The sequence below is a fragment of the Spea bombifrons genome, chromosome 4 (genome assembly GCF_027358695.1).
Source record: "Spea bombifrons isolate aSpeBom1 chromosome 4, aSpeBom1.2.pri, whole genome shotgun sequence".
NCBI classification, from domain to species: Eukaryota; Metazoa; Chordata; class Amphibia; order Anura; family Pelobatidae; genus Spea; species Spea bombifrons.
Genome location: NC_071090.1, coordinates 10403905 through 10422546, shown reverse-complemented (window position 1 = coordinate 10422546; position 18642 = coordinate 10403905). Strand labels below are relative to the sequence as shown.

General features: G+C 37.8%; 2 protein-coding genes across 11 annotated transcripts in view; both read left to right on the top strand.

Moving 5' to 3' along the window:
• The window catches only part of LOC128492871 (protocadherin gamma-A3-like), a 258015-nt gene that overhangs the window by 109260 nt on the left and 130113 nt on the right, over positions 1–18642 (top strand). Inside the window, exon 1 of one of the 10 annotated variants that reach the window (XM_053465610.1) lies at positions 14978–18278. The exons of the other annotated variants lie outside the window; for them this stretch is intronic. Coding sequence (XP_053321585.1) covers positions 15864–18278 — 2415 coding nt within the window. The 5' untranslated portion in view covers positions 14978–15863. Of the gene's footprint in view, positions 1–14977; positions 18279–18642 lie in introns of those variants that run through there. 10 annotated transcript variants of the gene reach the window in all.
• LOC128490189 (protocadherin gamma-B1-like) lies at positions 401–2909 on the top strand. The gene has a single exon (XM_053461955.1). It carries the CDS (start codon positions 401–403, stop codon positions 2861–2863), a length of 2463 nt encoding a protein of 820 aa, XP_053317930.1. The 3' UTR covers positions 2864–2909.

The window sequence follows — 18642 nt, the reverse complement described above, 5'->3', positions numbered from 1 at the left end:
ATTAGGTTTATAGGCCTTAAAATATGATTAATTTGATGTATTCCTTTTTTGATATTTTGAAAATGTTCATTGGAAATTATGTTTATTTAGACTAAATATTCGCAATGGGCAAAAATCTTAATCAGTTCATGTAGTTCCACATTTACGCCTCTGAGCGCCGCTGTTCACCAACAAGGTGAAGAATGTAGAGCTGGAGATCCACTGGTATTTCCATCACTAACACACACAAATTACAGATCTGGAAAAAGAAATGCAGCCATTTTTGGCTTCTCTCTCATAGAGAACACAAGATATTTATCTGTTTTTTTCTGGCAAAAGTGCTTTTAGAATGTCATCTACTTTTCTCTGTTGGATTTGAAATAATCTACATTTAAAAGGAAACAGTTTTGGGAATCTGAGAATGGCTGAGATAAGAGCAATGGATTCAGGAAAATGCAGGGGAATCAGATGGCAAGTAATATTTTTCTTCTTTTATCATCTTTGTCATTCTGTCTATTGTCAGCTTCATTATTCCATAGCTGAAGAAATGAAGAAAGACTCTGTTATAGCAAATATTGCCAAAGATCTTGGGTTGGATATTAAGCAGCTCTCATTTAGAAGATTTCATATTACATCACGTGTTTCAGAAAAATATTTTTATGTCAATTTAGAAAATGGAAATTTGTATGTTAAGGATAGGATAGATAGAGAGATACTCTGTGGGATGGCAATTACCTGCTTCCTTAACTTTGATGCAGTGGTTGCAAATCCTTTGAATGTGTTTAAAATCAACATAGAAATCCAGGATATTAATGATAACTCTCCCAGATTTTTTCATGAAACTATTAAATTAGAAATGATTGAACTCAGTTTAACTGGAACAAGGTTTATTTTACAAAATGCACAGGATCCAGATATTGGTATTAATTCTGTACAAACTTACAAGCTCGGTGATAATCAGTATTTTTCACTAAGTGAAACAATCAGATCTGATGGTAGTAAATTACCAGAACTTATTTTAGAGAAACCCTTAGATCGCGAGACACAAAATATTCATGAATTAATTTTAACCGCTTTAGATGGAGGAAACCCCATCCGATCTGGAACAGTTTCTATAAGGATTATTGTTTCTGATGCCAATGATAATTTTCCTATATTTACTCAAGAAGTATACAGAGTGATTGTGAGTGAAAATACTCTCGTCAACTCTACTGTGCTTTTTTTAAATGCTACCGATGAAGATGAAGGTATCAATGCACAGGTCATATATTCTTTTGGCAAAACATCTGGAAATGGTCTTCAGACACATGCATTTAATATGAATCCTACAACTGGAGAAATCAGAACTAATAGGAATTTAGACTTTGAGACATCAAAACATTATGAACTATTTGTAGAAGCAACGGATGGAGGTGGTCTTGTTGGCCATTCCAAGGTATTAATTGAAGTAGTAGATGAAAATGACAATGCACCTGAGATATCTATTGCCATGCTATCTACCCCTATTCCTGAGGACTCAGCACCTGACACAGTTGTAGCCCTAATTGAAGTCCATGATCATGACTCTGGAAAAAATGGAGAAGTTGACTGTCAAATTGTAGAAAGTGTACCATTTGAACTTTTGCTATCATCAGAAAGCTACTATAGTATTGTTATCTCGACTTCCTTGGATAGAGAGAAAATATCAAGTTACAACATCACAATTCTGGCCGCTGATAAAGGATCACCTCCACTTACTACTAAGAAAATCATCAGACTGGATGTATCAGATATTAATGACAACGCACCAGCTTTTCTAAAAACTATTTATCATGCATATATCCAGGAAAACAACGTACCAGGAGCATCAATATATACTATACAGGCCTATGATCTGGATGCTGGAGACAATGCAAAACTAATTTATTCAATGTCCAATAACTATACTGAGGACTTTTCTGTATCCTCTTACCTTTCCATTAGTATAGAAACTGGAGTTATCTATGCTCAGCGGTCATTTGATTATGAGCAGCACAAGGAGTTTCAAATCAAGATAAATGCTACAGACCGTGGCTTCCCACGTCTTAGTAGTAATGCAACATTAATAATTCATATTGTGGATCAGAATGATAACGCACCAAAGATTCTCTACCCATCACCAGAAAGTAGTGGCTCCACATTTTTTGAAGTTGTCCCTTTGGCCACAGAAGAAGGTTCTTTAATAACTAAGGTGGTTGCTATGGATGCTGACTCCGGACACAATGCTTGGCTCTCTTATCATTTCACACAAGTATCAGAACCATCCTACTTTAGCATCAGTCAACATACTGGTGAAATCAGGACATCACGCTCTTTTCAGGAGAAAGATATGTTAAAACACAAACTAGTGGTTCTGGTGAAGGACAATGGAGTCCCCTCTCTCTCTGCAACAGCTACATTAAGCTTCATTGTTACAAATAATTTTCAGCAGATATCCCCTGCAATCAATAATCAACACAATAATGAGGATTCTAAGTCTTATTTGCATATGTTTCTGGTAATTGCTCTGGTGCTGATTTCCTTATTTTTTGTTTTAACTATCATGTTAACACTTATACCAAAATGCAAAGAGTTAAAACGTTCTCCTGAATTTGGGTCAAATATATATTCTCAAGTAGATCCCAGAGTACTTTCCCAATATAACAATGGAACTTTGCCTTTGCCATACACATACAATGTTTGTGTGGCTCTGGACTCCAGTGAAAGTGAATTTACTTTCCTAAAGCCAAATCAAAATGTCCCTGTAGAAAATCTTATTGATGCTGATGACTCTGGACTCGGAAGTGAAGGTTTAAAAGAAAATTCAGCTTTTAATGATCTTGTACAGGTGAGCCATTCTAAACTATTTAAGTTTAATGTTTTATAATGCTAACATACAGTATACATATTATACATATATAATACTTTCACATGTATTGTACTTTTAATAATAATAATAATAATAAGCTACAATGTAAATAGTACTACTACTACTAGTCATACTATGGACTTTTATGTAAGCCAGTTAATTCAGAACATTTTCCCTCGTCTGTGTTTTGAATGGTAGCCCAATACCAGTAGATTCCTCCATATAACAGAACAAAAAGGAACTTTTTATTATAATGTTTGATGTCAATGATGTGTGCACAATTATTATTGTCATTATTGGTTTTATATGTGTTTTATAGGTATATTATAGGTGTTGGTGTGGCAGAGCCTGTCCTGGTGTGTGTTTGGGTGTTGGTGTGGCAGAGCCTGTCCTGGTGTGTGTGTGTTCAGTTGTCAGTTTGACAGAGCCTGTCCTAGGGTGTGTGTTTGGATGTCAGTGTGTCAGAGCCTGTCCTGGTGTGCGTGTGTTTGGATGTGGGTGTGGTAGAGCCTGTCCTAATGTGTGTGGGTGTCTGTGTGGCAGAGCCTGTGTTGGTGTGTGTGTCTGGGTGTTGGTGTGACAGAGCCTGTGTTGGTGTGTGTGTTTGGCCATCTGTTTCCTGGTACTTAATTTACAGTAGGAATTATTTAATTTATATTTATCCAGAGATAAAATGCCCTCCTGAAGTTGTAGTGACTTCAGGGGACAGTCATTCAGTGGAAAAGTTATTTATTGTGTTATAATATTTATTTCAAGGATTAGTCGCACTCAGTTGTGGCTTCAGGCTTCCCATGTTGAATGATCAAGTATTATTTTAGCCCAATAACAAAAGTATAATTCCATAGCACATTACTTTTGGAAATTATGAATGCCCCCCCCAGTTTGACTGTGGTATCTTGTGTGCCCCCCCTATATATTGTTTCTAGACTCGCCACTGGCTACCAGGAACCTATTAGCCTACTGGTATGGGCTGGTATTATCAAAGATGAGCTCGTTGAAGATGGACTCAAACTGAACTCCCAAACCTACTGCCAGTTTTTAGAAGGCACTTTCTTCATGCTTTGAAGTATTCCACTGCGTGGCTAGCCAGTAAAGGCCTTAAAGATAAAAAAAAAATGACATGGGCCCCCTTCCTCACCTGACCTAAACCCTATTGAGAACTTGAAATGGCAGATTTATGCTGAAGAAAAACAGTACACCTCTCTGAATACTGTCTGGGAGACTGTGGTTGCTGCTGCACAAAATGTTGATCGTCAACAGATCAAGAAACTGACAGACTCCATGAATGGAAGACTTATGACTGTATTGAAAATTAGACTTGTGCATTCGTCTTCAGGCGAACATGAAAACGAACACGAAGAGTCCGTTTTCATGTTCGTTCCGAAGACATGAAGAAGAGAAGACAGCGGCGGTAAAACATAGATGAAGACGAAGACACACACCACGAAGAATCTTCATGATTGTCCTCATCTACAGGGACCTCCTCTAGCATCAACCAATTGGTTGATGACAGAGGAAGACCCTGCAGGTGACCAATAGGCTCACTCGCATGGCCTTTTTAACTCCTGACAACGAACCTACGGATTTCTGCTCCATAGGTTAAAGGGCCGTGCAAGCGGCCAATAGGCTCACTCGCACGGCCCCTTAACTCCTTAAGGTGCAACCTGACCACTGGTCTCCCTGCTGCAACAGTTAAGTCCATACGAACGACCAATAAAGTCGCTTGTACGGACATTTAACTGATAGAGCAGGGAGAGCATTAGTCTCTCCCGGCGAAGTTATGGCACCAGGATTTTAAAAGTCTGTACAGACTTTTAAACTCCTGGTACCGTAACTTGGCCGGGAGATACCGCTGGTCTCCCTGCTCTATCAGTTAAATATCCATACAAACGCTCATACGGACTTTTAACTGTTGCAGCAGGGAGAGCAGTAGTCTCTCCCGGCCAAGTTACGGCACCAGGACAATAGAGTCACTCGTACAGACTTTTAAAATCATAATGCAGCAACTTGTCCAGCAGAGACCACTGGTCTCCCTGTTCTATCACTTAAATGTCCGACCAAGCGACTTTTTTTGTCGTTTGTACGGACATTTAACTGATAGAGCAGGGAGACCAGCGGTATCTCCCGGCCAAGTTACGGTACCAGGAGTTTAAAAGTCTGTACGAGTGACTATTGGTCGCCATCAACCATTGCACTGTGTGGTCTGACACCTTTCTATCATAACCAGCATTAAATTTTTCAGCAATTTGAGCTACAGTAGTTCGTCTGTTGGATTTCACCACATGGACCAGTCTTTGCCCCCTACATGCATCAATGAACCTTGACCAACCTTGACTAACACATCAACTTTGAGGACTAAATGTTCACTTGCTGCCTAATATATTCCACCCACTGACGGGAGCCATGATAACAAGATTATCAGTGTTATTCACTTTACCTGTCTGTGGTCATAATGTTATGGCTGATCAATGTAAGTGCACTAAATACCAAATAAGGCACCAAGAATTATAATAGAATTTGTATAAAAATCTTTCTTTAGTGATGACATATTCAACAACTTTCCACAAACAAAAACTAATGCAATTAGTTCATTAGTGTGGCATTTGGCAAGGACAATAAAGGGACAAATATATTAAAACAATACCTAAAATGCTGTTCTTCTATTTGTGGTTTTCATGGTGATACATTATAATTTTTAATCAATGAATGAATGTGCTTTCATTTTTCCTATATAGGATACCTTTGCCTGAATGTACCAAAGGGTGTAACAGGATAAAATGTGTTGAAAAAATGTGTTTAGGTTTTTATTATGACTGTGATTGCTATACTTTAATGTGAAGCTGCATAGTAATTATAGCAAAAAAACTGGGTGGCAAGAACAGCCATGTGGCCCCTTGCCCCCCAAATATAATTTGCATATAGATATGGACCCACACTCTCTCTCACTCAAACTCACTCAATTACAGCTTACCTCACCTTTCCTGGAACCTGTCTTCTTTTCTGCAAGCTATAGTTCTACTACTATAGGGGTCACGTAAGGTTTTGTTGATAGACCGCGCTGAGCTCTACCCACCTGCTAATCCAACCTAGTGTTTACCTTGTACATAGGATACAGTGCAGTTCCGGTATTCCTGATTTCTAGTGATGAAATAAAAAAAGATCTGTGATTCCTTTGACACTGATCTTTTTTCTTTTTCCTGGTCAATCCATATATTTTTTCAACATAAGTGTGTTAAGGATCTTGTCATCATTCAAAAATATCAAGATTATTCACAAACTTGATTTCATTTGTCATTTTATGAAACAAGCTGGGGTAAACATGTTATATACAGTATCGTACATTAACAAAAATGTGATAGAAAGCAGTAGTAATGAAAACATACTGCATCACAGAATTTGTTGTCTTTCACCTTTGGCCATATTCTATAATATTGCTTAGTAATTCGACTCAAGTTTTGGTTTTGTCCTGTTTGACATTGAGAATCTATTGGAAACATTTATATTGAACTTACAACTGTCTTTAAAAACAGTGATATCTTTTGAAAATAGCAATTTAGATTACCAGATATGTAACAAAGTCATTTTCTACTAATGTTGGATACTTTAAACAGAGTTTATACTACAATATGTCTTGAGATATAAAGCAACAATACATGACTGAACTTGGCATTTTAACTTCTGTATATATATGTTGTATAAGTTTTGTATTTGGGATTCAGGGAAAAATTCAGGATTATAATTAAAATTATTATTATGTTTATAGGCCTTAAAATAGGATTAATTTGATGTATTCCTTTGATATTTTGAAAATGTTCATTGTAAACAATGCTTCTTTAGACTAAATATTTGCAATGAGCAAAAATCTTAATCAGTTCATGTAATTCCACATTTACGCCTCTGAGCGCCGCTGTTCACCAACAAGGTGAAGAATGTAGAGCTGGAGATCCACTGGTATTTCCATCACTAACACACACAAATTACAGATCTGGAAAAAGAAATGCAGCCATTTTTGGCTTCTCTCTCATAGAGAACACAAGATATTTATCTGTTTTTTTCTGGCAAAAGTGCTTTTAGAATGTCATCTACTTTTCTCTGTTGGATTTGAAATAATCTACATTTAAAAGGAAACAGTTTTGGGAATCTGAGAATGGCTGAGATAAGAGCAATGGATTCAGGAAAATGCAGGGGAATCAGATGGCAAGTAATATTTTTCTTCTTATATCATCTTTGTCATTCTGTCTATTGTCAGCTTCATTATTCCATAGCTGAAGAAATGAAGAAAGACTCTGTTATAGCAAATATTGCCAAAGATCTTGGGTTGGATATTAAGCAGCTCTCATTTAGAAGATTTCACATTACATCACGTGTTTCAGAAAAATATTTTTATGTCAATTTAGAAAATGGAAATTTGTATGTTAAGGATAGGATAGATAGAGAGATACTCTGTGGGATGGCAATTACCTGCTTCCTTAACTTTGATGCAGTGGTTGCAAATCCTTTGAATGTGTTTAAAATCAACATAGAAATCCAGGATATTAATGATAACTCTCCCAGATTTTTTCATGAAACTATTAAATTAGAAATGATTGAACTCAGTTTAACTGGAACAAGGTTTATTTTACAAAATGCACAGGATCCAGATATTGGTATTAATTCTGTACAAACTTACAAGCTCGGTGATAATCAGTATTTTTCACTAAGTGAAACAATCAGATCTGATGGTAGTAAATTACCAGAACTTATTTTAGAGAAACCCTTAGATCGCGAGACACAAAATATTCATGAATTAATTTTAACCGCTCTAGATGGAGGAAACCCCATCCTATCTGGAACAGTTCCTATAAGGATTATTGTTTCTGATGCCAATGATAATTTTCCTATATTTACTCAAGAAGTATACAGAGTGATTGTGAGTGAAAATACTCTCGTCAACTCTACTGTGCTTTTTTTAAATGCTACCGATGAAGATGAAGGTATCAATGCACAGGTCATATATTCTTTTGGCAAAACATCTGGAAATGGTCTTCCGACACATGCATTTAATATGAATCCTACAACTGGAGAAATCAGAACTAATAGGAATTTAGACTTTGAGACATCAAAACATTATGAACTATTTGTAGAAGCAACGGATGGAGGTGGTCTTGTTGGCCATTCCAAGGTGTTAATTGAAGTAGTAGATGAAAATGACAATGCGCCTGAGATATCTATTGCCATGCTATCTACCCCTATTCCTGAGGACTCAGCACCTGACACAGTTGTAGCCCTAATTGAAGTCCATGATCATGACTCTGGAAAAAATGGAGAAGTTGACTGTCGAATTGTAGAAAGTGTACCGTTTGAACTTTTGCTATCATCAGAAAGCTACTATAGTATTGTTATCTCGACTTCCTTGGATAGAGAGAAAATATCAAGTTACAACATCACAATTCTGGCCACTGATAGAGGATCACCTCCACTTACTAATAAGAAAATCATCAGACTGGATATATCAGATATCAATGACAACGCACCAGCTTTTCTAAAAACTATTTATCATGCATATATCCAGGAAAACAACGTACCAGGAGCATCAATATATACTATACAGGCCTATGATCTGGATGCTGGAGACAATGCAAAACTAATTTATTCAATGTCCAATAACTATACTGAGGACTTTTCTGTATCCTCTTACCTTTCCATTAATATAGAAACTGGAGTTATCTATGCTCAGCGGTCATTTGATTATGAGCAGCACAAGGAGTTTCAAATCAAGATAAATGCTACAGACAGTGGCTTCCCACGTCTTAGTAGTAATGCAACATTAATAATTCATATTGTGGATCAGAATGATAACGCACCAAAGATTCTCTACCCATCACCAGAAAGTAGTGGCTCCACATTTTTTGAAGTTGTCCCTTTGGCCACAGAAGAAGGTTCTTTAATAACTAAGGTGGTTGCTATGGATGCTGACTCCGGACACAATGCTTGGCTATCTTATCATTTCACACAAGTATCAGAACCATCCTACTTTAGCATCAGTCAACATACTGGTGAAATCAGGACATCACGCTCTTTTCAGGAGAAAGATATGTTAAAACACAAACTAGTGGTTCTGGTGAAGGACAATGGAGTCCCCTCTTTCTCTGCAACAGCTACATTAAGCTTCATTGTTACAAATAATTTTCAGCAGATATCCCCTGCAATCAATAATCAACACAATAATGAGGATTCTAAGTCTTATTTGCATATGTTTCTGGTAATTGCTCTGGTGCTGATTTCCTTATTTTTTGTTTTAACTATCATGTTAACACTTATACCAAAATGCAAAGAGTTAAAACGTTCTCCTGAATTTGGGTCAAATATATATTCTCAAGTAGATCCCAGAGTACTTTCCCAATATAACAATGGAACTTTGCCTTTGCCATACACATACAATGTTTGTGTGGCTCTGGACTCAAGTGAAAGTGAATTTACTTTCCTAAAGCCAAATCAAAATGTCCCTGTAGAAAATCTTATTGATGCTGATGACTCTGGACTCGGAAGTGAAGGTTTAAAAGAAAATTCAGCTTTTAATGATCTTGTACAGGTGAGCCATTCTAAACTATTTAAGTTTAATGTTTTATAATGCTAACATACAGCATACATATTATACATATATAATACTTTCACATGTATTGTACTTTTAAAAATAAACATATAAGCTACAATGTAAATAGTACTACTACTACTAGTCATACTATGGACTTTTATGTAAGCCAGTTAATTCAGAACATTTTCCCTCGTCTGTGTTTTGAATGGTAGCCCAATACCAGTAGATTCCTCCATATAACAGAACAAAAAGGAACTTTTTATTATAATGTTTGATGTCAATGATGTGTGCACAATTATTATTGTCATTATTGGTTTTATATGTGTTTTATAGGTATATTATAGGTGTTGGTGTGGCAGAGCCTGTCCTGGTGTGTGTTTGGGTGTTGGTGTGGCAGAGCCTGTCCTGGTGTGTGTGTGTTCAGTTGTCAGTTTGACAGAGCTTGTCCTAGGGTGTGTGTTTGGATGTCAGTGTGTCAGAGCCTGCCCTGGTGTGCGTGTGTTTGGATGTGGGTGTGGTAGAGCCTGTCCTAATGTGTGTGGGTATCTGTGTGGCAGAGCCTGTGTTGGTGTGTGTGTCTGGGTGTCGGTGTGACAGAGCCTGTGTTGGTGTGTGTGTTTGGCCATCTGTTTCCTGGTACTTAATTTACAGTAGGAATTATTTAATTTATATTTATCCAGAGATAAAATGCCCTCCTGAAGTTGTAGTGACTTCAGGGGACAGTCATTCAGTGGAAAAGTTATTTATTGTGTTATAATATTTATTTCAAGGATTAGTCGCACTCAGTTGTGGCTTCAGGCTTCCCATGTTGAATGATCAAGTATTATTTTAGCCCAATAACAAAAGTATAATCCCATAGCACATTACTTTTGGAAATTATGAATGCCCCCCCCAGTTTGACTGTGGTATCTTGTGTGCCCCCCCTATATATTGTTTCTAGACTCGCCATTGGCTACCAGGAACCTATTAGCCTACTGGTATGGGCTGGTATTATCAAAGATGAGCTCGTTGAAGATGGACTCAAACTGAACTCCCAAACCTACTGCCAGTTTTTAGAAGGCACTTTCTTCATGCTTTGAAGTATTCCACTGCGTGGCTAGCCAGTAAAGGCCTTAAAGATCAAAAAAAAAATGACATGGGCCCCCTTCCTCACCTGACCTAAACCCTATTGAGAACTTGAAATGGCAGATTTATGCTGAAGAAAAACAGTACACCTCTCTGAATACTGTCTGGGAGACTGTGGTTGCTGCTGCACAAAATGTTGATCGTCAACAGATCAAGAAACTGACAGACTCCATGAATGGAAGACTTATGACTGTATTGAAAATTAGACTTGTGCATTCGTCTTCAGGCGAACATGAAAACGAACACGAAGAGTCCGTTTTCATGTTCGTTCCGAAGACATGAAGAAGAGAAGACAGCGGCGGTAAAACATAGATGAAGACGAAGACACACACCACGAAGAATCTTCATGATTGTCCTCATCTACAGGGACCTCCTCTAGCATCAACCAATTGGTTGATGACAGAGGAAGACCCTGCAGGTGACCAATAGGCTCACTCGCATGGCCTTTTTAACTCCTGACAACGAACCTACGGATTTCTGCTCCATAGGTTAAAGGGCCGTGCAAGCGGCCAATAGGCTCACTCGCACGGCCCCTTAACTCCTTAAGGTGCAACCTGACCACTGGTCTCCCTGCTGCAACAGTTAAGTCCATACGAACGACCAATAAAGTCGCTTGTACGGACATTTAACTGATAGAGCAGGGAGAGCATTAGTCTCTCCCGGCGAAGTTATGGCACCAGGATTTTAAAAGTCTGTACAGACTTTTAAACTCCTGGTACCGTAACTTGGCCGGGAGATACCGCTGGTCTCCCTGCTCTATCAGATAAATATCCATACAAACGCTCATACGGACTTTTAACTGTTGCAGCAGGGAGAGCAGTAGTCTCTCCCGGCCAAGTTACGGCACCAGGACAATAGAGTCACTCGTACAGACTTTTAAAATCATAATGCAGCAACTTGTCCAGCAGAGACCACTGGTCTCCCTGTTCTATCACTTAAATGTCCGACCAAGCAACTTTTTTTGTCGTTTGTACGGACATTTAACTGATAGAGCAGGGAGACCAGCGGTATCTCCCGGCCAAGTTACGGTACCAGGAGTTTAAAAGTCTGTACGAGTGACTATTGGTCGCCATCAACCATTGCACTGTGTGGTCTGACACCTTTCTATCATAACCAGCATTAAATTTTTCAGCAATTTGAGCTACAGTAGTTCGTCTGTTGGATTTCACCACATGGACCAGTCTTTGCCCCCTACATGCATCAATGAACCTTGACCAACCTTGACTAACACATCAACTTTGAGGACTAAATGTTCACTTGCTGCCTAATATATTCCACCCACTGACGGGAGCCATGATAACAAGATTATCAGTGTTATTCACTTTACCTGTCTGTGGTCATAATGTTATGGCTGATCAATGTAAGTGCACTAAATACCAAATAAGGCACCAAGAATTATAATAGAATTTGTATAAAAATCTTTCTTTAGTGATGACATATTCAACAACTTTCCACAAACAAAAACAGGCAAGATACCTAGCAAAAGAAAAATAGAATATGTATTAACGTTGTAACTGTAATTCTGTTTCCTATACATGTTAAGACAAACAGGTGAGGACATGAGGTTTCTAATCAGATGGATGCAGTGAAAGGTTTTGTGGTGAACATTTCACCTAAAAAGAATTTCCCTTGTACAGACACATTGGCTACACCTTTTACAAAGCCTGCAACATTTGGAAGCAATGGTCTAGTTGTAGTTCTAGTTAAATAAAACACGGACTGCTCTCTTTAATATGCCAAGCAACTAATCATTGGCAGATTTTTCAGTTTATTCTTTCCTCTGAATAATTTCCCATGTAAAAAAGAACAATGCAGAAACTTTTGAGACCTTTTTTATGTTAAATGAAGTGTTCTTGAAATTATTATTAATTATTTTATATAGCGCCATCATATTCCGTAGCACTGTATGAGGCAGTATTTTACATGATTAAGTAGTTACTTTTGGAAAAGGTATGGGCATTCAAAATACTAAGGATGACATTTTCAATGCTACATTTACTTTCAAAAGTACTTAATATAGGTCATGGTTTGGGTTTTTTCTGTTTAGTATATGGAAACTAAGCATTAGAGCATACAAGTTTGGATCTGTTATGGAATCATATTTATGGTCTACAATGAACTATAATATATTGGCTTGTTTTAAACCTGTAAGAATACTGCTTTTAGAATTCTGCTGAATATATGTCACTAGTATAGCAGGGATACAATGGAACATATAGACATTTGTGTAAAAGAAATGGCCATTTGTTCATGAAGAAGGGTCATTACTTTTATTAAACATAGATTTTAGTTCTTCAATAGAAATACATTTACCTATTTAAAATCATTGCAACTGTGAAAATATTTTGGGCCTCAAAGCGGAAAAAAATGGAACTGGAGATCCACTGTTTTTTCTCCATTTCTAGCGCACACAAGATGAAATCAAGTCTTTTCTGGATTCTCTCACAATCAGAAAACAATATATGTGATTTTATAACTTCTATTCACCTTTCTGGATTACAAAAAAACGTAAAAAGGGAAAGTGCACTAGGAAATTTTGTATAGCAAGTAGTGTTTTTATTATTATTTTCTTGGCATAGTCATTCCATTCTGATCAACTTCATTATACCATACTTGAGAAAATGAGAAATCATTCCGTTATAGCCAATTATGCAGATGATCTTGGATTAGACACCAATTAGCTTGTATTCAGATGATTGTAAATTTAAAAAATGAAAAATGTAAAGACAGGATTGATAGAGCAACATTTTTTGGATCAGTAGCCACCTGTTTTTTAATCTTTGATACTGTGGTTGTGCTACGGTATCATAATTATTCCCCATAACTCCAATCGAAGAAAAGGACATCACCAGGCGCACCTCCATACTGCCCTCAGTTCACATTAGAGCAAAATGACAGGAACTTCTACTGATCATGATTCAGAAAGAAAATGGTGAAGTGGATTGTAGAATTTTAGAAGAACTGCCATTTAAACTTGTTGCCAGAAGTTACATCTTCAGTCATTTCAACTTATATTGTTGCAGATAATTTTCATCAGATGCTTCCTAAACTCAATGATGATTCTAAATCTGATTTACAAATGTACTCAGTAATTGCTATTGTGCTGATATACCATATTGTTTTTGTATCCAGCAACTATTAGACTTGTGCATTCGTCTTCGGGTGAACAGGAAAACAAACACGAAGAGTGCGTTTTTCGTGTTTGTTCCGAGGACATGAAGAAGAGAAGACAGCAGCGGTAAAACGTAGATGAAGACACACAACACGAAGAATCTTCGTGATCGTCTTCGTCTACTAATCTCCCTGGTCCCTTCTGCATCTAGCCTACCTTATCTTTGCGGCATCGCGGGAGTTGATGGAAGCCGAAATCCGTAGGTTCGCCGTCTGGGGTTACAGGGCAGTGCGAGTGAGCCTATTGGTCGACTACAGGGACCTCCTGAGAGAGGAGATGAAGACCCTGGAGGTGACCAATAGGCTCACTCGCACGGCCTTTTTAACTCCTAACAGCGAACTTACGGATTTCCACTCCCACTAACCCCTGCGATGCTGCGTTAGACAACGGGAGCGGAAATCTGTAGGTTAAAGGGCCGTGCAAGCGACCAATAGGCTCACTCGCACGGCCCCTTAATTACTTAAGGTGCAACCTGAACGCTGGTCTCCCTGCTGCAACAGTTAAGTCCGTACGAACGACCAATAAAGTCGCTTGTACAGACATTTAGCTGATAGAGCAGGGACACCAAGTTGCTGCATTAGGATTTTAAAAGTCTGTACGAGCGGCCAATAGAGTCAGTTAAATGTCCGTACAAGCGGCTTTATTGGTCGTTCGTACGGACTTTTAACTGTTGCAGCATGGAGGGCAGTAGTCTCTCCCGGCCAAGTTACGGCACCAGGATTTTAAAAGTCTGTACGAGCGACCAATAGAGTCGCTCGTACAGACTTTTAAAATCATAATGCAGCAACTTGGCCGGCAGAGACCAGTGGTGTCCCTGCTCTATCAGTTAAATGTCCGTTCAAGCAACTTTATTGGTCGTTCGTATGGACATTTAACTGATAGTTATGGCAAGTTATGGCACCAGGAGTTTAAAAGTCTGTACGAGTGACTTTATTGGTCGCCAGCAGGGGGCTCATCTGCCATCAACCATTAGAGTTGCTCATACGAACATTTAAACTCCTGGCGCCAGAGCTGCTGCGGTACGCGTTAACCCCGTATTAACCCCTTAAAAAAAAACGGAAAAAAAGAAGAAAAAACGAACACGAAGAATGTCCACGAATATTCGCCCGAAGAGAAGACAGGAACAGGGGAATATTCGCGGAATACGAACATTTTTTTTTGCCGAAGACGAGCATGAAAACGAACACAAAGAGCCCCCTGGTGCCCAAGTCTAGTAACTATCACGTGTTATTAACCAGTTTACTGCATTTTAGGTGTTCCTAATAGGGAAATATCATCTGAATTGTTTCAGTCTCATCTGAATTGTTTCAGTCCTTTGTTTCAGTCCAGATTGCTGGATGACACCCTCCCTGTTATGGTCTTTTTATCCAATGTGCAGTATTAACAGCCCATTGTCACCTTGTGGGGTGAGTCCCTTTACCACTTCAAATATGTGGTCTGATACTGGAACCTCTTCCTTTTTGGTTTTATGTCATTTCTTTGCTTGAGGTTAGCACATCATCCCTGTCTTCAAGAAGGGTAAGGAACAGGGTTTAGCCTATCTGGGGCCAAATAAGTAAAATAACATGTTAAATATAGAAGGATAGAGTAAAAAAGTGACTTGGGAGGGAAAGGAGAGTGGTAATAAAAATAAAAAAATGTGTGTCATATAGTCTCTTAAAATACTAAGCCATTTATCTTATAAATATTATAGGTAAAGCTGCTTTTGTAACTAAATACATGCTTTTAATGCTTTTATAATGTATTGTAACATTGTGATTTATTTGCTGACTATTTATCCATACATACATATATAAAAATGTATAGATTTGTAAGTGGATTTTCTTAATACTTAATAGCAATTTTAAATACTTTATTAAGTCGTGCAGTTCCACATTTGCACCTCTGAGCGCTGCTGTTTACCAATAAGGAGAATAATATGGAGCTGGAGATCCACTGACATATTCATCTCTAAGACAGCAGATCTGCAAGAAAAACACAGCCATTTTTTGGATTCTCTCACAAGCAGAACACTGTACATCTCAAAATACTGCCAATAAGAAGTGGATTTAGCACTTTTAAACCATTGGGAAATTACATCCTTTAAACTGGAATACTATTCCTATACATTTTAAAGGAAACTTCAGAGAAATATTTGAGTATTGGGAATGGCTGAGATAATCACCCAGAAATACACTGGATTCACATGGCAAGTAATATTTACCTTCTTACTGTTATGGCTTTGTTATTCTGTCTCTGGTCAGCTTCAATACTCCATTGTTGAAGAAATGAAAAAAGACTCCCTTGTAGCAAATATTGCAAAAGACCTGGGATTAGATATTGAACAGCTTGTATTCAGAAAATTTCATATTGTTTCACGTATTTCAGAGAAATATTTTTATGTCAATTTAAGAAATGGAAATTTATATGTTAAAGACAGAATTGATAGAGAGTTACTATGTGGTTCAGCAGTTACATGCTCACTAACTTTTGATGCAGTGGTTGCAAATCCCTTAAATGTTTTTAGGGTGACCATTGAAATTCAAGACATAAATGATAATTCTCCCAGATTTTTTCAGGACACCATCAATTTAGAAACTATTGAAACTACTTCACAAGGAACGCGTTTTAGTCTACAAAATGCACAGGATCCAGATATCGGCATAAATTCCTTACAGAAATATAAGCTCAGTGACAATCAGCATTTTACACTAAGTGAAAAGACTAGCAGTCATGGGAGTAATTTTCCAGAACTTGTCTTGGAAAAGCCATTAGACCATGAGACAAAAAATATTCATGAGTTAATTTTAACAGCATTCGATGGAGGAAATCCCATTCGATCTGGCACTGCTTTAATTAGAATTATTGTCATTGATGTCAACGATAATTTTCCTATATTTGCTCAAGAGATATATAAAGTCAGCATAAGTGAAAACATTCCTGTCAATTCTACTGTGATTTGTGTTAATGCAACCGATCAAGATGAAGGAATCAATGCACAAATCACTTATTCACAAATTGTGGAAAATGACCTTCAAGCAGTGATGTTTAGCATCCATCCTACCAAGGGGGAAATAAAATCTAATAGGGTTTTGGACTTTGAGACAACAAAAAATTATGAAATGTCTATACAAGCAAAGGATGGAGGTGGCCTGGTTGCCCATACAAAGGTTTTAATTGAAATATTAGATGTAAACGACAATGTCCCTGAGATGTCTATTACAATGCTATCTAGCCCTATTCCTGAGGATTCAGCTCAAGGCACAGTGATAGCACTAATTGAAGTTCATGATCATGACTCGGCAAGCAATGGAGATGTTGATTGTCAAATTTTGGAAGAGGTGCCTTTCAAGCTTTTGTTATCATCAGAAAGGTATTACAGAATTGTTACTACAAGCCCATTAGATAGAGAAAAGAAATCAGGTTATAACATCACAATTTTGGCAACTGACAGAGGATCTCCTTCACTCTCAAGTAAGACATTCATCACATTGGATATATCAGATGTTAATGACAACCCACCAATATTCTTGAAATCAACTTATCATGCTTATGTGCCAGAGAACAATCAACCGGGAGCATCTATATACAGTATAATCGCTTCTGACCCTGATTCTGGAGACAATGCTAGAGTTATTTATTTCTTGTCCAGTACAAATACAGATGATTTTCCAGTATCATCCTATCTCTCTTTAAATATAGAAACTGGAGTTCTCTATGCTCAGCGATCGTTTGATTATGAGCATCACAAAGAGTTTTTAGTCCATGTAACCGCTAAAGACAGTGGGTCCCCAGCTCTTGCTACCAATGCAACATTAATGATTCATATTGAGGATCAGAATGATAATGCACCACAAATTCTGTACCCATCACCCGAAAATAGTGTCTCAACTTCTTTTGAGATGGTCCCTTTGGATTCAGAAAAGGGTTCTATAATAACTAAGGTGGTTGCAGTAGATGCTGACTCTGGACACAACGCCTGGCTCTCTTATCATTTCTTGCAAGTATCAGAACCATCCCACTTCAACATTGGTCAGCACACTGGTGAGATCAGGACATCACTGGCATTTCAAGAAAAAGATTTATTGAGGCACACAGTAGTAGTTATGGTGAAAGATAATGGATACCCCTCTCTATCATCAACAGCTACAATAAGCTTCATTGTTGCAAATAACTTTGAACAGATGCTTCCCAAGCTCAACAATGACATTACCAATGATGATTCTAAATCACATTTACAAATTTACTTGATAATTGCTCTGGTTTTGATTTCATTATTTTTCATTTTAACTGCCGTGTTAGCATTTATCACAAAATGCAAGGAACTGAAACCTCTCCCAGCATTTGGTTCCCTCAGTACAAATCTATATTCTCAAGTGGATCCAAGGATGTTTCCCGATTTCAGTGCCCGGACTTTGCCTCTGCCATATAATGTGTGTGTAGCTTTGGATTCAAGCGAACACGATTTCACATTCCTAAAACCGAGTCAGAATGTCCCCATAGACAATATTATTGATGCTGAAGATTCAGGAGTTGGAAATGAAAATGTAGAGGAATCTTTGGCTTCTAACAATGCATTACAGGTAAATTCCTTAAAGAGGTTAAACTATAGTGTTTAACACTTGTTGGCTTTTGAATGCTATGACATAGGGGTGCCGTGTCGGTCTTTTTGCTGGCAATTGACTTTCACGGATATATATTCATTTCAAGCATTATCCAGTAGCGCATATACTTGAGTCTGGGTCTTGGCGACATTGCAGAAACACTGTATATACTAGACATGGGCACCAGGGGGCTCTTCGTGTTCGTCTTCGCACTTGTCTTCGAAAAAAAAAAAAATGTTCGTATTCCACGAATATTCGCCCGTTCCTTTCTTCTCTTCTGACGAATATTTCGTGGACATTCTTCGTGTTTGTTTTTTCTTTGTTTTTTCCGTATTTTATAAGG

Excerpts from the sequence above, each read along its gene's own strand:
- LOC128490189 (XM_053461955.1), top strand. The coding sequence starts at position 401 with ATGGCTGAGATAAGAGCAATGGATTCAGGAAAATGCAGGGGAATCAGA.